The sequence below is a fragment of the Salmo trutta genome, chromosome 1 (genome assembly GCF_901001165.1).
Source record: "Salmo trutta chromosome 1, fSalTru1.1, whole genome shotgun sequence".
NCBI lineage: Eukaryota > Metazoa > Chordata > Actinopteri > Salmoniformes > Salmonidae > Salmo > Salmo trutta.
The window spans coordinates 4191025-4213858 of NC_042957.1; the positions used below are offsets into that span (position 1 = coordinate 4191025).

The 22834-nt window shown below is 44.6% G+C and overlaps 1 protein-coding gene across 1 annotated transcript in view; it reads left to right on the forward strand.

The window, feature by feature from the left end:
- Positions 1-22834, forward strand: part of chrna2b (cholinergic receptor, nicotinic, alpha 2b (neuronal)) — a 43408-nt gene that overhangs the window by 14897 nt on the left and 5677 nt on the right. Inside the window, exons 4-6 of the mRNA XM_029694148.1 lie at positions 367-476; positions 14453-14654; positions 16315-16537. Of these exons, the coding sequence (XP_029550008.1) occupies positions 367-476; positions 14453-14654; positions 16315-16537 (535 nt within the window). The remainder of the gene's footprint in view (positions 1-366; positions 477-14452; positions 14655-16314; positions 16538-22834) is intronic.

Below are 22834 nucleotides of genomic sequence, written 5' to 3' on the forward strand. Positions count from 1 at the left end.
TAGAAATAGAAAACATAGAATAAACCCCCCTGCCACGCCCTGACCTACTCTACCATAGAAAATAACAGCTTACCATGGTCAGGACGTGACAATATAGCATGTGTGTTTCAGTACATTCAGTGTATATATAGCATGTGTGTTTCAGTACATTCAGTGTATATAGCATGTGCGTCAGACTGAGGTGTTTCAATGTGAATTAATTACCGTTATTAGTTTGTTATGGATTAATAGGCCTTTAATTGACTCTGTCTGATAAGACCTGTGGCACTGAATGTCCTCTCGTCCTCTCGTGTGTGTGTGTGTGTGTGTGTGTGTGTGTGTGTGTGTGTGTGTGTGTGTGTGTGTGTGTGTGTGTTCTCCTCTTAGGAGTGGAATGACTACAAGCTACGCTGGAGACCGTCTGACTACGACAACGTCACGTCCATCAGAGTCCCGTCAGAACTCATCTGGGTCCCAGACATCGTCCTCTACAACAAGTGAGTGACAGCAAAACTGTTGTCTTAACGTAACAGCGAGGTCGACTTCAGGAGACTCCACATCTAGGCCTATTTAAATGGTTACGCGACACCATCTATTGGATTCATGAATCATACGCTTCACATCGAGAAGTGTTTCTCAGAAGATATTTCCCCACAACAATGAGCTGATGACTGTGGTCCCTTCTACATGTTCTGGAGCATGACAGCAATGATGATTACCATAGATTACATATTTATGTCCAACACTGAGGCACGAATCGATGTACCTGTTGCTGTTAGGGTTTGAATGATTAAAAAGCAGCTGTAGGCCTCCTCCCCAGTAATATACTGCCATATTATCCTGATCCTAGCCTCCTCCCCAGTAATATACTGCCGTGTTATCCTGATCCTAGCCTCCTCCCCAGTAATATACTGCCGTGTTATCCTGATCCTAGCCTCCTCCCCAGTAATATACTGCCATGTTATCCTGATCCTAGCCTCCTCCCCAGTAATATACTGCCGTTTTATCCTGATCCTAGCCCTCCCCAGTAATATACTGCCATGTTATCCTGATCCTAGCCTCCTCCCCAGTAATATACTGCCATGTTATCCTGATCCTAGCCCTCCCCAGTAATATACTGCCGTGTTATCCTGATCCTAGCCCTCCCCAGTAATATACTGCCATGTTATCCTGATCCTAGCCTCCTCCCCAGTAATATACTGCCATGTTATCCTGATCCTAGCCCTCCCCAGTAATATACTGCCGTGTTATCCTGATCCTAGCCTCCTCCCCAGTAATATACTGCCATGTTATCCTGATCCTAGCCTCCTCCCCAGTAATATACTGCCGTGTTATCCTGATCCTAGCCCTCGCCAGTAATATACTGCCCTGTTATCCTGATCCTAGCCCTCCCCAGTAATATACTGCCATGTTATCCTGATCCTAGCCCTCCCCAGTAATATACTGCCGTGTTATCCTGATCCTAGCCTCCTCCCCAGTAATATACTGCCATATTATCCTGATCCTAGCCCTCCCCAGTAATATACTGCCATGTTATCCTGATCCTAGCCCTCCCCAGTAATATACTGCCGTGTTATCCTGATCCAAGCCCTCCCCAGTAATATACTGCCGTGTTATCCTGATCCTAGCCCTCCCCAGTAATATACTGCCGTGTTATCCTGATCCTAGCCCTCCCCAGTAATATACTGCCGTGTTATCCTGATCCTCGCCCTCCCCAGTAATATACTGCCGTGTTATCCTGATCCTAGCCTCCTCCCCAGTAATATACTGCCGTGTTATCCTGATCCTAGCCCTCCCCAGTAATATACTGCCGTGTTATCCTGATCCTAGCCCTCCCCAGTAATATACTGCCGTGTTATCCTGATCCTAGCCCTCCCCAGTAATATACTGCCGTGTTATCCTGATCCTAGCACTCCCCAGTAATATACTGCCATGTTATCCTGATCCTAGCCCTCCCCAGTAATATACTGCCATGTTATCCTGATCCTAGCCCTCCCCAGTAATATACTGCCATGTTATCCTGATCCTAGCCCTCCCCAGTAATATACTGCCATGTTATCCTGATCCTAGCCTCCTCCCCAGTAATATACTGCCATGTTAACCTGATCCTAGCCTCCTCCCCAGTAATATACTGCCATGTTATCCTGATCCTAGCCTCCTCCCCAGTAATATACTGCCGTGTTATCCTGATCCTAGCCCTCGCCAGTAATATACTGCCCTGTTATCCTGATCCTAGCCCTCCCCAGTAATATACTGCCATGTTATCCTGATCCTAGCCCTCCCCAGTAATATACTGCCGTGTTATCCTGATCCTAGCCCTCCCCAGTAATATACTGCCGTGTTATCCTGATCCTAGCCTCCTCCCCAGTAATATACTGCCATGTTATCCTGATCCTAGCCCTCCCCAGTAATATACTGCCATGTTATCCTGATCCTAGCCTCCTCCCAGTAATATACTGCCATGTTATCCTGATCCTAGCCCTCCCCAGTAATATACTGCCATGTTATCCTGATCCTAGCCCCTCCCCAGTAATATACTGCCATGTTATCCTGATCCTAGCCTCCTCCCCAGTAATATACTGCCATGTTATCCTGATCCTAGCCTCCTCCCCAGTAATATACTGCCATGTTATCCTGATCCTAGCCTCCTCCCCAGTAATATACTGCCATGTTATCCTGATCCTAGCCTCCTCCCCAGTAATATACTGCCATGTTATCCTGATCCTAGCCTCCTCCCCAGTAATATACTGCCATGTTATCCTGATCCTAGCCTCCTCCCCAGTAATATACTGCCATGTTATCCTGATCCTAGCCCTCCCCAGTAATATACTGCCATGTTATCCTGATCCTAGCCTCCTCCCCAGTAATATACTGCCATGTTATCCTGATCCTAGCCTCCTCCCCAGTAATATACTGCCATGTTATCCTGATCCTAGCCTCCTCTCCAGTAATATACTGCCATGTTATCCTGATCCTAGCCTCCTCCCCAGTAATATACTGCCATGTTATCCTGATCCTAGCCCTCCCCAGTAATATACTGCCATGTTATCCTGATCCTAGCCTCCTCCCCAGTAATATACTGCCATGTTATCCTGATCCTAGCCTCCTCCCCAGTAATATACTGCCATGTTATCCTGATCCTAGCCTCCTCCCCAGTAATATACTGCCATGTTATCCTGATCCTAGCCTCCTCCCCAGTAATATACTGCCGTGTTATCCTGATCCAAGCCCTCCCCAGTAATATACTGCCGTGTTATCCTGATCCTAGCCCTCCCCAGTAATATACTGCCGTGTTATCCTGATCCTAGCCCTCCCCAGTAATATACTGCCGTGTTATCCTGATCCTCGCCCTCCCCAGTAATATACTGCCGTGTTATCCTGATCCTAGCCTCTTCCCCAGTAATATACTGCCGTGTTATCCTGATCCTAGCCCTCCCCAGTAATATACTGCCGTGTTATCCTGATCCTAGCCCTCCCCAGTAATATACTGCCGTGTTATCCTGATCCTAGCCCTCCCCAGTAATATACTGCCATGTTATCCTGATCCTAGCACTCCCCAGTAATATACTGCCATGTTATCCTGATCCTAGCCCTCCCCAGTAATATACTGCCATGTTATCCTGATCCTAGCCCTCCCCAGTAATATACTGCCATGTTATCCTGATCCTAGCCCTCCCCAGTAATATACTGCCATGTTATCCTGATCCTAGCCTCCTCCCCAGTAATATACTGCCATGTTAACCTGATCCTAGCCTCCTCCCCAGTAATATACTGCCATGTTATCCTGATCCTAGCCTCCTCCCCAGTAATATACTGCCGTGTTATCCTGATCCTAGCCCTCGCCAGTAATATACTGCCCTGTTATCCTGATCCTAGCCCTCCCCAGTAATATACTGCCATGTTATCCTGATCCTAGCCCTCCCCAGTAATATACTGCCGTGTTATCCTGATCCTAGCCCTCCCCAGTAATATACTGCCGTGTTTTCCTGATCCTAGCCTCCTCCCCAGTAATATACTGCCGTGTTATCCTGATCCTAGCCTCCTCCCCAGTAATATACTGCCATGTTATCCTGATCCTAGCCCTCCCCAGTAATATACTGCCATGTTATCCTGATCCTAGCCTCCTCCCCAGTAATATACTGCCATGTTATCCTGATCCTAGCCCTCCCCAGTAATATACTGCCATGTTATCCTGATCCTAGCCTCCTCCCCAGTAATATACTGCCATGTTATCCTGATCCTAGCCTCCTCCCCAGTAATATACTGCCATGTTATCCTGATCCTAGCCTCCTCCCCAGTAATATACTGCCATGTTATCCTGATCCTAGCCTCCTCCCCAGTAATATACTGCCATGTTATCCTGATCCTAGCCTCCTCCCCAGTAATATACTGCCATGTTATCCTGATCCTAGCCTCCTCCCCAGTAATATACTGCCATGTTATCCTGATCCTAGCCTCCTCCCCAGTAATATACTGCCATGTTATCCTGATCCTAGCCTCCTCTCGAGTAATATACTGCCATGTTATCCTGATCCTAGCCTCCTCCCCAGTAATATACTGCCATATTATCCTGATCCTAGCCCTCCCCAGTAATATACTGCCATGTTATCCTGATCCTAGCCTCCTCCCCAGTAATATACTGCCATGTTATCCTGATCCTAGCCCTCCCCAGTAATATACTGCCATGTTATCCTGATCCTAGCCTCCTCCCCAGTAATATACTGCCATGTTATCCTGATCCTAGCCCTCCCCAGTAATATACTGCCGTGTTATCCTGATCCTAGCCTCATCCCCAGTAATATACTGCCTTGTTATCCTGATCCTAGCCCTCCTCAGTAATATACTTCCGTGTTATCCTGATCCTAGCCTCCTCCCCAGTAATATACTGCCATGTTATCCTGATCCTAGCCCTCCCCAGTAATATACTGCCGTTATCCTGATCCTAGCCTCCTCCCCAGTAATATACTGCCATGTTATCCTGATCCTAGCCTCCTCCCCAGTAATATACTGCCATGTTATCCTGATCCTAGCCTCCTCCCCGGTAATATACTGCCATGTTATCCTGATCCTAGCCCTCCCCAGTAATATACTGCCATGTTATCCTGATCCTAGCCTCCTCCCCAGTAATATACTGCCATGTTTTCCTGATCCTAGCCTCCTCCCCAGTAATATACTGCCATGTTATCCTGATCCTAGCCTCCTCTCCAGTAATATACTGCCATGTTATCCTGATCCTAGCCTCCTCCCCAGTAATATACTGCCATATTATCCTGATCCTAGCCCTCCCCAGTAATATACTGCCATGTTATCCTGATCCTAGCCTCCTCCCCAGTAATATACTGCCATGTTATCCTGATCCTAGCCCTCCCCAGTAATATACTGCCGTGTTATCCTGATCCTAGCCTCCTCCCCAGTAATATACTGCCATGTTATCCTGATCCTAGCCCTCCCCAGTAATATACTGCCGTGTTATCCTGATCCTAGCCTCATCCCCAGTAATATACTGCCTTGTTATCCTGATCCTAGCCCTCCTCAGTAATATACTGCCGTGTTATCCTGATCCTAGCCTCCTCCCCAGTAATATACTGCCATGTTATCCTGATCCTAGCCCTCCCCAGTAATATACTGCCGTTATCCTGATCCTAGCCTCCTCCCCAGTAATATACTGCCATGTTATCCTGATCCTAGCCTCCTCCCCAGTAATATACTGCCATGTTATCCTGATCCTAGCCTCCTCCCCAGTAATATACTGCCATGTTATCCTGATCCTAGGCTCCTCCCCAGTAATATACTGCCATGTTATCCTGATCCTAGCCCTCCCCAGTGATATACTGCCGTGTTATCCTGATCCTAGCCCTCCCCAGTAATATACTGCCATGTTATCCTGATCCTAGCCTCCTCCCCAGTAATATACTGCCATGTTATCCTGATCCTAGCCCTCCCCAGTAATATACTGCCGTGTTATCCTGATCCTAGCCTCCTCCCCAGTAATATACTGCCGTGTTATCCTGATCCTAGCCTCCTCCCCAGTAATATACTGCCATGTTATCCTCATCCTAGCCCTCCCCGGTAATATACTGCCATGTTATCCTGATCCTAGCCTCCTCCCCAGTAATATACTGCCGTGTTATCCTGATCCTAGCCCTCCCCAGTAATATACTGCCATGTTATCCTGATCCTAGCCCTCCCCAGTAATACACTGCCGTGTTATCCTGATCCTAGTCCTCCCCAGTAATATACTGCCATGTTATCCTGATCCTAGCCTCCTCCCCAGTAATATACTGCCGTGTTATCCTGATCCTAGCCCTCCCCAGTAATATACTGCCATGTTATCCTGATCCTAGCCCTCCCCAGTAATATACTGCCGTGTTATCCTGATCCTAGCCCTCCCCAGTAATATACTGCCATGTTATCCTGATCCTAGCCCTCCCCAGTAATATACTGCCGTTTTAACCTGATCCTAGCCCTCCCCAGTAATATACTGCCATGTTATCCTGATCCTAGCCTCCTCCCCAGTAATATACTGCCATGTTATCCTGATCCTAGCCTCCTCCCCAGTAATATACTGCCATGTTAACCTGATCCTAGCCTCCTCCCCAGTAATATACTGCCATGTTATCCTGATCCTAGCCCTCCCCAGTAATATACTGCCATGTTATCCTGATCCTAGCCCTCCCCAGTAATATACTGCCATGTTAACCTGATCCTAGCCTCCTCCCCAGTAATATACTGCCATGTTATCCTGATCCTAGCCCTCCCCAGTAATATACTGCCATGTTATCCTGATCCTAGCCCTCCCCAGTAATATACTGCCATGTTATCCTGATCCTAGCCTCCTCCCCAGTAATATACTGCCATGTTATCCTGATCCTAGCCTCCTCCCCAGTAATATACTGCCATGTTATCCTGATCCTAGCACTCCCCAGTAATATACTGCCGTGTTATCCTGATCCTAGCCTCCTCCCCAGTAATATACTGCCATGTTATCCTGACCCTAGCCCTCCCCAGTAATATACTGCCGTGTTATCCTGATCCTAGCCCTCCCCAGTAATATACTAGCCCTCCTTATAGTTTTTTCCTCATGTAAATTAATTATAGTTTCATGGCCAAAAGTGTCAGATTAAAACTCAAGATTATTTAATGACTGTTCCACCTCCTCAAGCTCTCCTGTGAGATCATGCTCAGTTATTGAAATTAAAAAGGTGTGTGTGTGTGTGTGTGTGTGTGTGTGTGTGTGTGTGTGTGTGTGTGTGTGTGTGTGTGTGTGTGTGTGTGTGTGTGAATGGAGGAAGATGTAATGATAGACTTAATATTATGTCTCTAGCTACAGCTATTAGTGGCGTGTATTAAAGCCGTGATCAGGGGATTTGTAGCGCTTGAGGGGAGGAGATCAATTAGACTGCCATATAAGAGATTGTTCCTGGAGGATCGTAAGTCTTTACCAAAAAAATGGCTTCTAATATGTCTCGGAGTCCTGTGTGTTTGTGTGTAAATAAACAATTTGTGAAGTGTTGATGAGGTTCCTGTCATATTAAAATGTAAAATGTGGCCTTAACACAGATGATATACAGCTTTTTGCAGGGAGCTCAGTTACATAGCAAAGTGTTTGTTTCTTGGGCTTCAGGAATGTGACTGATCAAAGTGCCTCAGGCCTTCAAAAATAAATAATTGAACTGATTGAAAATAAAGGGATATCGGTGAACAAATGCCTTGGTCAAGGCTACGATGGCACCAGTGCAATGAGTGGAGTTTACTCAGATGCTTTTTAAAAAGCGCATGTCAGACCGAGAGCCTGATGCTTCGTTCTTAGGTAGTTCTTTATGAGTTTTAGTTTTTGATCTCTCCGCAGAAGCTACAGTTACAGGGATGGTTAAAAACAGCTTGGTTGTTGTAGCAACATCAGGGAAACTGGGAAGAAGGGAGTTGTGCTTCAAATTCAGCAGTTCAACACGTTATGGAAAGAGATGAACTGTATAGGAAGCTCTTGGGGACAGGTCGTCTGGATACTGGACAGACAATACATTGGCGAATGCAAACAGATCATATTTTGTGGACAACAGTTCTTGACGGTTAAAAAAAAAGAAGAAAAGCAGTTTGCGATTTTCTTCATACTGGTGAACCGGTGTTTGGGTTGTGTGGTTGGAATATCAACAGTCCCTTATCTCTGTTATATCTTTGCATGTATCATTCAAGACTTAGTTTAAATTGTCTGCAATGGACACAACATGCATAATGTCTCAGAAGGACTTCAGAACACCAGGGGAGTCTCTCAAGCTGGATTTAATTTAATTTACCTTGATTACAGGCCATTTGTGTATGCTATTAGCCAGGAAACCTGCTGAGTTGAACAATAAATAGGGATTAAATGTATTCTCTAGCTGACTACTTTTTATTTCATTGTTAGGCTATGTGTAATTTTCGTAAATTGAAGCTAAATATCAGCTAGATACTATATATATAACTATAGATAGTTGGCTGCACTGCATAAAGAAACATTCCCTACTAAGCTAGTGTTTTGAGGTTGGACTGACTGTATAATTTGGCATTTATAGACTGGTTTTACGCACACCAATTTTCTTTCCAAGCTGGGAGAGAGCGCTAGAATGGCTAATGTCATGCAGGTTCTGGTAGGCTATACAGGACAGTAGTATTTTTTTAAATCAATTGATTGCTGATTACTATGCTGTTGTATCATGTCCACTGGGCCCGAGTCGGACCAGGACGAGGAAGACGACCCGTGCCGGGAAACGAGCCATCGTCAGAGGAGGACCTCAGGCACCCCTTTATGGACGTGGAGACCCTAGATGGGCCATCCGACACGGAAATCCTCATGGGCCAGTTTGAGACGGCCCAGTTAAAGACCCCAACCTCCAGAATGTGAGGGGCCAGGTGTTTGCGGTGGACGTGATTGCGCTGTTACCCGGGGTAAGTGAGTGGCGCTACTCACACTTCGCCATCAAGCATAATTTACTGTATCAGGTTGCAATGGGGAGACAAAAGACTTGTTACTCCTACCCACCCAGTATGTTAGTACTGTCTTGCAGCTCGCCCACACCCCACCTGCTCTGGGCATACCTAGGGATGGAGAAAATCAGGGCGGGGATTGGGAATCGGTTCCTCTGGCCCGGAGTCAAGCGCGCCATGGAGGACTAGTGCCGTACCTGCCCGGAGTGCCAGATCACAGGCCTGAGGGCACATTATAGAAACCCTTTGGTTCCCCTGCCCATGATAGGGGTGCCGTTTGAGCAGGTGGCGATGGATCTGGTGGGTCCGTTGGTGAAGACAGCGAGGGGACACCAATACACCAATGTTACGCACGGCCGCAGCGAAAGGTATCGTGTAGGAGCGCTTCCATTTATTGAGCCGGGTGGGTATCCCACGGGAAATCCTGACGGACCAGGGCACCGCATTCATGTCTCGTGTAATGAAACATGTCTGCAATCTTTTACGAATCAAACAGGTGAGGATCAGCGTGTACCATCCACAAACGGGCGGGCTAGTCGAACGCTTCAATAAGACCCTAAAGCAGATGCTGAAGAAGGTCATCGAGTGAGATGGAAGGAACTGGGATCAGCTGCTGCCCCACTTGATGTTCTCGGTGCGCGAGGTACCCCAAGCGTCCACTGGGTTCTCCCCCCTTTGGTACCCCGGACTGCTGGACCTAGCCAAGGAGGTCTGGGAGGACCAACCAACCTCCTTTCACATCATGGTGGAACACGTGGAGGAGGAGATGAGGGAGAGGATGAAGGTGATTTGGCCAGTGGGGAGGGAGCACATGGCCCAGGCGTAACGCGCCCAGGAGCGAGTATACAACCAGGGGGCCCAACCACGAGAGTTCCACCCAGGTGAGAAGGTCTTGGTGCTGATCCCCAAAACAGAGAGCAAATTCCTGGCTACGTGGCATGGGCCCTATGACATCGTCAAGGGGGTAGGCCACGACAATTACAGCTTTACCATGTGAACCTACTGAAGAGATGGCATGCACAAGAGGCGCTGTGTGCAACATGAACCCGGCCACAGTAGAACCCGCCCCCCATCGAAGTTTCCATGGGGCGCACGGATCTCGTGGAACATCATATCCACACACGTCTGGGAGAAAAAGTACGTAAATGGCTATACCGGATACCAGAAGCCCGGAGGTCAGCGGCCCAGCGGTAAATGACGACAATGCTAGAGATTGGGGTACTGGAGGAGTCCCACAGTCAGTGGTCTAGCCCTATAGTGCTGGTACCGAAACCGGACGGAACTGTCCACGTCTGCATTGACTTCCGGGGGCTGAACGAGGTCAGTAAATTCAATGCCTACCTCATGCCCCTGGTGGATGAACTGATCGACCGCTTGGTGAAGGCGAGTTAGGTCAGCATCCTGGACCTGACGAAGGGGTACTGGCAGGTGCTGCTGGCATCCCGGGAGAAGATGGCCTTCCAGTGACTCATGGGGGGGGGGCTATACTACTACCGCGTTCTTCCTCTCGTGCTCCACGGTGCCCCATCGACCTTCCAGTGACTCATGGACAGTGTCCTGCACCCACACCGTGAGTACGCTGCTGCATATTTGGATGATATAATCGTGCACAGTGACAGTTGGGAGTCGCATCTCTGTAGGCTACAGGCGGTGGAAGCACCAAGCGATGCGGCGCTGACCTCGAAACCCCACAAGTGCAAGCTGGGCTACGCCGAGGTAGAGTACCTGGGCTAGTGAATCGGGAAATGTGAAGCCCCAAGAAGAAGAAAAAATTGCCGTGAAGTCGTTCCTGGAGTTATCAGGCTACTACAGTCGATTTGTACCTAACTTTGCCGCAATAGTTTCTCCCCTCACAGACTTGACAAAGGCGTGCCTACCCCAGACGGTATGATGGACAGAGGACACAGAGGTGGCGTTACAGGCCCTGATCGACGCGCTATGTTCACATCCGGTACTCATCACCCTGGACTTCTCAAATCACCCCCTGGAACAGACAGACGCGTCTGACACAGAGGTGGGGCCGTCTTGTCCCAAGAGCAGGAAGGTGAGGAACACCCAATCATGTATGTCAGTAGGAAGCTCCTCCAAAGGTAGAAGAAATACTCGATTGTCAAGAAGGAGTGCCTCGCCGTGAAGTGGGCACTGCATACCCTCAAGTATTACCTCCTCGGGAGGAAGTTCACCCTGATCACCGACCATGCCCCCCTCGTGTGGATGGCAAGAGGTAGGACACAAATGACCACGTCACCCGCTGGTTCCTGATGCCCTCTCCAGGAGGGATGCAAACCTAGCTCTGAGTACGCTTCCCTCCCGGTCAGGGTGGTGTCCCGGGAGGTCTACCCTGGTGGTTGGTGATAAAGGGGAGGTATTTGCCGCGACATTGTCTCCCTCTGCTGGGAGTTCCTGGGCTGGGCACCCTGACACTGATGGCACCAATTAGGGGTAATTAGGGGAGAGTGCCAACCAGCCATGCAACCCACATAAATGGAGCACCGTGGCACACCATGGGGGAGAAAAAGAGAGAGGCAAGGAGTGATTCTACAGAGGGGAACGAGCAACCGAAGGCACAGAGCCGAATATGAGAAGGACCGAGCCAACCCTAACTTATTTTGTTTATTTTTTGTTGCCTAGTAAAGTCGTGTTTTCTGACTAGAACCTCCCTGTCTCTGTGTCCATCTCTGTATGCTCAACCCAACAACCAACAGTTTACCGCAACTGATTAAGGCAGTTTGGGACGAAGACTTGATGATGAAGTTCCTCTCTTGGATATTAACCACAAATATGAATCTCTAGCTCTCTCTGGGGTTAGGCCTTAGAGATTCATATAAAGGCAGAGAAGCTAAGGCCTAGCCCCAGAGACAGATAGAGATTCGTATAAAGGAAGAGAAGCTAAGGCCTAGCCCCAGAGACAGATAGCTTCTCTGCCTTTATACGAATCTCTATCTGTCTCTGGGGCTAGGCCTTAGCTTCTCTTCCTTTATACGAATCTCTATCTCCCTCTGGGGCTAGGCCTTAGCTTCTCTTCCTTTTTAGATTCATTTTATATGAATATCATCCAGTGGACTCCTAAGTCTATAGGTCTATGCATGCAATGCCCTGATACATTTAGTGCTCAAATCTCTTGATAGCTGAACCGTTAGGTGGACAATTCTTTTTTTAGGAATGGAAAAAAAACTATAAAAACAATTAGCTATAAAGTTGTGCATACGCTACACATCGAAACACAAGGAATAGTGTTTTGTAATTTTTTTGTGGGCTGTTTTTAAGGACACGTAAATGTTTCTCATGGCCGCGTTGGTGGACACCCTAATGGGTTACGCACCCAATGCATATGGATGCCCGGTACATTTCTCGTATGTCAGATCAACTAAAATCTTCCCAGTCACTTGTCCCGAATCCCTGATATATAGAATATATTCAGTGTACTGTATATATAGTACAGGCTACAGTAGGCTACAAAATACGCTTTCCAGTGACACCGATTCACCCAATGATGAAGATGAAGCGTAGGCTACTCACCGGGGATGGCCAATGCGCTCGTGCCAATATCTCAAGATAAGCTATTTTGAAAGTGCTGTTCGCTCAGAATCGCTCAAAAGCTGTTGATAAAAAAATGTTTTAGCTTCTACAGACAGATCAGTCTTCTCTTTTCAGCAGTAGGCATTTGTTTTCCAAACGGTATGTCTATGTTTTTCTCATGATGGAATTTTGAAATTTGTGAAATTTGGCAAACTGACAGCCGAAACATACCTGTACCACTTAATATTTTGTTTTTAGACAATAATGTCGTCCTCCAGGTTAGATGGACTTCATATTGTACAATTTGTGTCTACCCTTTTCATGGGCCTGGATTAGATGGAGACAAGGTCGTCTTTATTGACCTGTTTATCATTGTCAGCAGTAGCCTATAAGCCTATACTACCCCTGTCATTTTTGTTTCTATAAAAAAAAGATTCTGCTAATGTCTCCAGTCATATAAATTGCAGTAGAATTACATGAAATGTGTTTACAAACACAAAACAAAAGGAGAAGAAACGTATCTGATATAGCTATAGCATAAGGCCTACTCTACACCACCAGGCGCTCAGCCATGTCATAAGGCCTACTCTACACCACCAGGCGCTCAGCCATGTCATAAGGCCTACTCTACACCACCAGGCGCTCAGCCATGTCATAAGGCCTACTCTGCACCACCAGGCGCTAAGCCATGTCATAAGGTCTACTCTACACCACCAGGCACTCAGCCATGTCATAAGGCCTACTCTACACCACCAGGCGCTCAGCCATGTATTGAACACTGCTGTCTTTTTTTGTTGCCAACAGTGATTGAATTTTATATAATTAACCTACATTATGACTATCCATTAGGAATAGTAGATATCTTACATGAGTCTGTAAATGCAACGACAGATACATGGAATACTTTATTATAAAGGTGCATTTTTTTTTTATGGTGAAAATTAGCTTCACCAAAACTGGAAACTCACATGTCGCCTATGGGAGAGGGACAGAGATTTACATTTACATTACATTTAAGTCATTTAGCAGACGCTCTTATCCAGAGCGACTTACAAATTGGTGCATTCACCTTATGATATCCATTGGAACAACCACTTTACAATAGTGCATCTAAATCTTTTAGGGGGGGGGGTTAGAAGGATTACTTTATCCTATCCCAGGTATTCCTTAAAGAGGTGGGGTTTCAGGTGTCTCCGGAAGGTGGTGATTGACTCCGCTGTCCTGGCGTCGTGAGGGAGCTTGTTCCACCATTGGGGTGCCAGAGCAGCGAACAGTTTTGACTGGGCTGAGCGGGAACTGTGCTTCCTCAGAGGTAGGGAGGCGAGCAGGCCAGAGGTGGATGAACGCAGTGCCCTTGTTTGGGTGTAGGGCCTGATCAGAGCCTGAAGGTACGGAGGTGCCGTTCCCCTCACAGCTCCGTAGGCAAGCACCATGGACTTGTAGCGGATGCGAGCTTCAACTGGAAGCCAGTGGAGAGAGCGGAGGAGCGGGGTGACGTGAGAGAACTTGGGAAGGTTGAACACCAGACGGGCTGCGGCTGGAGAGACCCGACTCAAAACGAAACTGTCTATCGTACAGCAGAGCGTGTCCAACGACAAACGGTCACAACTGAATAGACAAGAGCCTATCGTGAACGTACCGCTTGCAAAACAGATGTTTGTTTTTTCCCCCCTTACCTACAATACCATGATCATTTTACATCAATAAAAAATGTCAGTTTCACCATCTCACCACCAGGTGGTGCTGCAGCACCACTACTCCCCGTGGCTATGGCTGTGCATGCCCATAACAACCTGCACAAACTGACAATGTCAATCGAGCTAACAACCAGAGGGTTTGCCTGGCAACGATGCCAATGATATACAGGGATTCGGCTATTGAATCGTACATACGACCGCAGCACAGCCGGGCTGTACGACGTACCCTCACATGTACAATTACTTCAGTAACCTATTTTCTGTTATGTTGTGTTCTCCTCTCCTCCCTCCAGTGCGGACGGTGAGTTCGCCGTAACCCACATGACCAAGGCCCACCTGTTCTACAATGGGAAGGTGCGCTGGGTTCCCCCGGCCATCTATAAGTCCTCCTGTTCTATAGACGTTACCTTCTTCCCCTTCGACCAGCAGAACTGTAAGATGAAATTTGGTTCCTGGACTTACGACAAGGCTAAAATTGACCTGGAACGAATCGAGGTATGGAGTTTTATTTTGTTATTATTATATATATATATATATATATATATATATATATATATTTTTTTTACCTTTATTTAACCAGGAAGGGCTCATTGAGATTTGAAATGTCTTTTTCAAGAGCATCCTGGCCAAGACAGGATGCACCAAGTCATTACACAATTACAGACAGACAACATGAAAAACTACAAGTCATCTAGTAAAAACCATAGAATTCACAAGAGTATAACAAAATCATAAAACAGCAAATTAAAAACATTGACAGGTCAGGGAATCAGTCCCAAAATCCTTCATCAGTGATTTAAAAACACCAATCGGGACAAGTTCTTCCAGTTTAAATGTATTTTGTAAGGCGTTCCAAGCCGATGGCGCAGAGTACATAAAATTCCTTTTACCAAATTCAGTTCGGACATTTGGAGCAGTTAGCAGGATATAGTCCAGCGAACAAAGAGAGTATCCACCACATTTCTGAACAATAAAAATGCCCAAATAAAATGGTAGTAAACCCAAAATGGCTTTGTAAGTAAAAGTATACCAGTGACTGAGCCTACGAGTGACTAGAGAAGGCCAGCCAACCCTGGTATACAAAGTGCAGTGGTGCGTAAGGGTTTTGCAGTTTAAAATAAATCTCAAAGCACCATGGTAAAGGGTATCAATTGATCTCAAACACTGAGCGGAAGCATTCATATATAAAATATCCCCATAGTCTAGTAAAGGCATAAATGTAGCTGATACTAGCCTCCATCTGGCTTCAAAATAAAAACAGGCCTTATTCCTAAAATAAAATCCCAACTTCAGCTACAATTTTTTTGTAAGTTGTTGAACATGCAATTTAAAACATAGGCCGTCATCAATTAAAATTCCAAGATACTTATATGAGGTTACAGTCTCAATCTCAATGCCCTGACAGGTAGTAATAGGTGAAAGTTTCAGAGATCAATTTCTTGCTTTAGAAAACATCATTAGTTTAGTTTTGTCAGTATTGAGGATAAGCTTCAATTGACACAAGGAACGTTGAACAGTATAAAAAGCAGTTTGCAAGTTCTGGAAAGCTTTTGTCAGAGATTTGTGAGAGGCACAACAACAGATAACAGCATCGTCAGCATAAAAGTGAAGTTTGTGCATTTTGCACATTTTTGTCTAAATGATTTATTGTATCAATCAGTCAGTGTCAGTCAGTCAGTCAGTCAGTCAGTCAGTCAGTCAGTCAGTCAGTCAGTCAGTCAGTCAGTCAGTCAGTCAGTCAGTCAAATAATCACTCAAGGAGGTAATGTTATAAAAGTGTTGTACAAGATGTGTATGATATGGGTAACGTATTGTCTATGTGTCTATGTGTTTATGTTTTATACATTAGCACTAGCCTGGTCCCAGATCTGTTTGTGTTCTTGCTAACTCCATTGTTGTCATTGTCAAGCCCACTAGCCTGGTCCCAGATCTGTTTGTGTTCTTGCCAACTCCATTGCTGTCAATGTCAAGCCACACTGAGAGCCAATCAGAGCCAGCAGTGTGTGACAATTTTCCTCTAAGGGAGACTAAAGTGTATCTCTATCCCCTAGAATACAGTAGACTTGAACAACTATATCTACACAGTGCTTATGAAGCTTTTATGTATGCCATATGAAGCCTTTATAGAGTGGGACGGTTGATCTTTATCCCCTAGAACACTGTGGATCTGAACAACTACTGGGAGAGTGGAGAGTGGGCCATCATCAACGCAGTGGGAACATACAACACCAAGAAGTACGACTGCTGTCATGAGATCTACCCTGATATCACCTACTTCTTCATCATCAGACGGCTGCCTCTCTTCTACACCATAAACCTGATCATCCCCTGTCTGCTCATCTCCTGTCTCACCGTCCTGGTCTTCTATCTCCCCTCAGGTAGATTCCTAGTCTTCTATCTCCCCTCAGGTAGATTCCTAGTCTTCTATCTCCCCTCAGGTAGGTCCTAGTCTTCTATCTCCCCTCAGGTAGATTCCTAGTCTTCTATCTCCCCTCAGGTAGATTCCTAGTCTTCTATCTCCCCTCAGGTAGATTCCTAGTATTCTATCTCCCCTCAGGTAGATTCCTAGTATTCTATCTCCCCTCAGGTAGATTCCTAGTCTTCTATCTCCCCTCAGGTAGATTCCTAGTCTTCTATCTCCCCTCAGGTAGATTCCTAGTCTTCTATCTCCCCTCAGGTAGATTCCTAGTATTCTATCTCCCCTCAGGTAGATTCCTAGTCTTCTATCTCCCCTCAGGTAGATTCTTAGTCTTCTATCTCCCCTCAGGTAGATTCCTAGTCTTCTGTCTCCCCTCAGGTAGATTCCTAATCTTCTATCTCCCCTCAGGTAAGTAGGCTAACAGAGGGAATCTCTGAATTTTTCTGAAAGTAACGGTGTGACACGGCTAGCTTGTTAACGGTGACTCTAGTAGCATTTCAGTCAGTGACTTCACTCGCTCAGACCTTTTGAAGTAGTCGTTATTTCACTTGCTCTCTAAGATGCATGGCTTTTGTGGACCGATAGGTAACGATGCTTCATGACTGTTGTCGATGTGTTCAGAGGGTCCCTGGTTCGAGCCTAGGTTGGGGCCTTCCCTGTGGCTCAGTTGGTAGAGCATGGTGTGTGCAACGCCAGGGTTGTGGGTTCGGTTCCCACGGGGGGCCAGTACAAAAAAATGCATGAAATGAAATGAAGTGAAAGGAAATGAAATGTATGCATTCATTACTGTAAGTCGCTCTGGATAAGAGTGTCTGCTAAATGACTAAAATTTAAATGTAAAATGGCAAAGAGAGAGACGGAAAAAATCCTGTTACATGACCAATTTAGAATGTAGCCAACATCCCCATCTAGTGGAGGTTTTGGAACATTACAGGTTGTTACAACTTAGATTTTTGACATACATATTGCCTATGTATTAGTTTATGTTAGTAACAGTTACAGAAATTCAGTAAAAAATATTGAAAGAGCATTAAGATTATTTTAAATCTGCTTAAGTAAAAAATGATTTAATTAAAAAAAATGAATTTCTCTATGCTGACTTCATTCACAAATTAAAAGCCAAACTTGTCTTTCATCAACCAAATATGGCTTAATAAATGCCTCTATCTATAATGCATGCAAGAAGAAAAAGGGCATATGTTAAAAAATAAAAAATTACTATGCACTGTTATACGGTGCCTAACGAAAGTCTACACACCCCTTGCACAGTCTTCGCATTTTGATGCCTTTAAATGACATCCAAAAAGGCATTACATTCGATGTCTTTCCCTAGTGATCTACTTTACTCCACATTTTCAAAGTGAAAAGAAATGTATAGAAAATGTTCCTAATTAATTAGAAATAAAAAACAAAGATGTCTTGGTTGCGTATGTCCTCACACCTCCAGAGTTGTTTTGTTTTTGTCATAGTTAAGGATTGGACCAAGGCGCAGCGGGTAAAGTGCTCATCTTCTTTCTTTATTAAAGAAAACACTTAAACAAAACAAACTGATGACGAAAACAGTCCAGTAAGGTGCACAGACTATACTGGAAACAACCACCCACAAAACACAAGAGAAAACAAACCCAACTAAATATGGCTTCCAATTAGAGACAACGACAACCAGCTGCCTCTAATTGGAGGTCATTGCCAAAACCCCAACATAGAAATAGAAAACTAGATAAACACATAGAAATAGATAACATAGAACATAAACCAAAAACACCGAAACACACAAAACAAACACCCCCTGCCACACCCTGACCAAACAATAACAAATAACCCCTTTTACTTGTCAGGACGTGACAGTTTTCTTATTCTTTCTCACAAAAGTTTGGTACCTTTCTATTCTCATAGATTCTACAGATTGTAAATTAAACATAAAAAATTTGCTAAGAGTATTATTATATTATTAATCGATTCACTATGAATTTTTAAATCACCCAGCAGTGCTATCTGCAGAGTTTCCTCCAGGTAAATGTTGCAATTCTTCAACCATTCCTGAACTTGCCACCAAAAACAAGCTATATATGGACAGTACCAAAATAAATTATCTAATGACTGCGTCCTCACAGCAAAATCTGCAGAGCTGGGAAGGTTGTATCCCCCATATATACATAGCATTCTATTGGTTGCAAGAATTTTGTATAATAATTTAAATAAAAAAACTAAGTTTTGAATCCAGCATTGTTTTGTGTATCAGTTCATAAACCCTGTGCCATGGAATCGGTACATCGAAAATCTCTTCGCAATTATTTTGCAATCTATATGGCACAGCTGTCAATGTTTTGGTCCTTAACCTGTCTGGGCTAGGGGGCAGTATTTTCACGGCCGGATAAAAAACGTACCCGATTTAAACTGGTTACTACTCTTGCCCATAAATGAGAATATGCATAGTATTAGTAGATTTGGATAGGAAACACTCCAAAGTTTCTAAAACTGTTTGAATGGTGTCTGTGAGTATAACAGAACTCATATGGCAGGCCAAAACCTGAGAAAATTCCAAGCAGGAAGTGGCCTGTGTGACAATTTGTAATTCTCCTTTTGCTTCTCTATCGAAACTACAGGATCTGTGGGGTTACGTGACACTTTCTAAGGCTTCCATTGGCTCTCTAAAGCCTTCAGAAAGCAGATTGAGGCGTCTCCTGTCTCTGGGCAGATAATAGGAGCTCAGTTTGTCAGTGGACTGCCTGGTGACTAAGAGATTGGAAATGCGCGTTCACGAGGCCACGCCATTTTTTCTTTTCCTTTTTGAATGAAAACACTATTGTCCGGTTGGAATATTATCGCTATTTTACGAGGAAAATACCATAAAAATTGATTTTAAACAGCGTTTGACATGCTTCTAAGTACGGTAATGGAACATTTTGAATATTTTTGTCTCGATATGCGCTCGCGCGTTACCCTTTGGATAGTGACCTGAACGCACGAACAAAACGGAGGTATTTTGACATAACTATGGATTATTTGGAACAAAAACAACATTTCTTGTGGAAGTAGCAGTCCTGGGAGTGCATTCTGACGAAGATCAGCAAAGGTAATACAATATTTCTTATACTAATTCTGAGTTTAGTGTGCCGAACTTGGCGGGTGTCAAATTAGCTAGCCGTGATGGCTGAGCTGTGCTTTTCGCCGAAAAGCTATTTTAAAATCTGACAGCGATTGCATAAAGGAGTTCTGTATCTATAATTCTTAAAATAATTGTTATGTATTTTGTCAACGTTTATCATGAGTAATTTTGTAAATTCCACGGAAGTTTTTGCTGGGAATGCATGTTCTGAACATCACACGCCAATGTAAAAAGCTGTTTTTGGATATAAATATGAACTTGATTGAACAAAACATACATGTATTCTATAACATAATGTCCTAGGAGTGTCATCTGATGAAGATCATCAAAGGTTAGTGCTTCATTTAGCTGTGTTTTGGGTTTTTGTGACATATATGCTTGCTTGGAAAATGGCTGTGTGGTTATTTGCGTCTATGTACTCTCCTAACATAATCTAATGTTTTGCTTTCGGTTGCACCAGATCTTATTTAGGGGCTTCATAGCAACGGTGGTGAATACATATGCACGCACCACTTTTCCGTTTTTTACATTTTTTTATTTTTGGAAACAAGTACATTTTTTTGTTTCACTTCACCAATTTGGACTATTTTGTGTATGTCCATTACATGAAATCCAAATAAAAATCAATTTAAATTACAGGCTGTAATGCAACAAAATAGGAAAAATGCCAAGAGAGATGAATACTCTGATTGAGATGAATAATATCCAACAATACCTCTTTAATTCTAAAAGCTATGCACTTTGCTAGAATTTTTTCATCACAACACTGAAGTGTAAGGGGCCTCCAGTTTTTTTTTAAATGGACTGTATCTTTAAATGTACCACTTGGGTCCTGATTCAGTAACAATGAAATCAAACCTTCTTGTTGAGTATCTGATAATCTACCATTTTTATAGGAGTGGTTACTGGTCCTGGAGGTTTCCCAGACTTAAAGGCTTTAATTGCATCAAGAAGTTCCTCCTCTGTAATATGGCCTTCAAATGAGTCTTTCTGTACAGTCTTTCTGTTAATTTTACATTATTAATAGGAAAAAAGTCCTTACAATTAACTTTGGTTAGTGCAGATGGAGACTGAAATGAAAATATATGTTTAAAGTTCTTTGCTTCCTCTTTCAAAATATAATTTGGTGAATCATAGGTGACTGTCATTTGTAAAAAGTTTCAGTAAATTATTTTTGGTGCATTATTCCCAATGTTCCATCCAGTTTGCTTTATTTTTTAAATAATATATTACACTTGATCTTTCTTGAATAGGTTCCTCCATTCTGTGGCTCTATGGTATTGTTTTTATTTATCTATCTGTACTGTTAGTTCCTCTATTTGCCTTTATTTAAGATGAACTCTTTTGACTTAAAGTACTTCTGTTTTAAAGATGAGTGTTGAATTCCATGGCCTCTAAAAGGCACATTTAAAAGTGTCCCATACACTAAGGGGGTCTGCTGTACCCATGTTATGTCGGAAAAAGTCAGTTATAAATTATTCTGTCCTGGTTAAAAACAAGTTGTCATCCAATTAAAATTCCAATATCCTCGCCCACGTGGAGATTCTGTAAGAGTAATGTATATGCCAAATTATTTGATGATCCGACCTCATTCTGTCCCCTATCAACCCTTTTTTTGTTACGATGAGCGAAGGGGGGGGAACCCAAGAGCGGACTCAGAAGAGGAAGCCAGGATGAATGCACAAAAATGTTTATTTAACACAGAGAAATGGGGAGTGCAGAACCGGGGCGGCTCAGATGAGTTGCAAACGCCAGGAGTGTAGAGTGAGGTTGGAGTTGGCTGAGTAGAACAGGGGAACAGGTCCTGAGGGGAATCCAAGGTAATGGTGGTGAGTGATATCCAGAGCAAGGTGGTTGGGTGGTGAGATGTGGAACAGGAGACAGAGAGGTAACTGCAAGGAGAGGACAAAAATGGTGTAAGGCAGGAAAATGAGCACAGCAGAGCAAAAAAAGGATCTTGAGAATAGACAAAAGGCTAGAAATGATAACTGACTGAGCAGAGATTACGATCTGGCAGAGTGGAAGTGGCAGGAATGGGTATATGTAGAGGTCTTGATTTATGGATGAGTTGCAGCTGGTAGGGATCTGCTCTGACTCCAGCACACCTTCAGCACACCTGTCTTCAACCACACAATTAAACAAAGAGAGCGAGGGAGAGTGAGAGAGGGGGAGAGAGAGAGAGGGAGAGAGAGGGGGAGAGAGCGAGAGAGAGAGAGGGCAAGGGAGGGAGAGAGGGAGGGAGAGAGAGAGAGGGAAAGGGAGAGAGAGGGAGAGGGAGAGAGAGAGAGAGGGAGAGAGAGACAGAGAGGGAGAGGGAGAGAGACAGAGAGGGAGAGAGGGAGAGGGACAGAGAGGGAGAGAGAGAGAGAGAGATACAGAGAGGGAGAGAGAGAGAGAGAGTACAGGGAAAGAACTGTAGGTCGAGGAGACACCGGTTGACCACCAGAGGACGTAGCAGAAGCAGATGTGACATTTCTTAACTTTTGATGCCAGCGAGGATGACATAAGAAAGTAGTCAAGACGACTAGCTTGATTGAGCCTCCGCCATGTATTTCTCACTAGGTCAGGATATTTAAGCCTCCATATATATATTTCCATATATCTCCACACCACTTTGCACAACACTTAGGGCAACATATGTTGGCATAAAGTTGTAATTTTCTGCGGGACAATTACACAAATGTTAATTCCTAAGACAAACTGTGAAAAACACACCCACAAATCTAGGGCCTAGATTCAATCAGATCAAGCGTTAACCGACGATAGCAGACCCCCCCAGCATAGTAGATGTGTTGGTGGTATTGGAGGTGGAACTGTGTAGGACCTGTCAAATCAGTGAGCAGCTGCTTATTGCGATCATTGTCATGAAGCCCGACTCACGTTAGAAGTTCAGAACAAGAACGTGTAGGCTACATAGAATTTTTTACACTCAAATTTAAAAATCATTCAACAAAATAATAAGGGTTTCAATCATCCTAATTGAGGTGTAGATTACATCTCACATTCCACTGTTCTAACTTGTAAACAAGGCTGAATGGGATTCTGTTATTGCGACTCCGTGCAGCCAATGGCAATGTCCGCTTTAGGTATAATACAGGGAGCCACATGTGAATTTGACAGCTCTAATGCAGTTCCACTTCCAACACC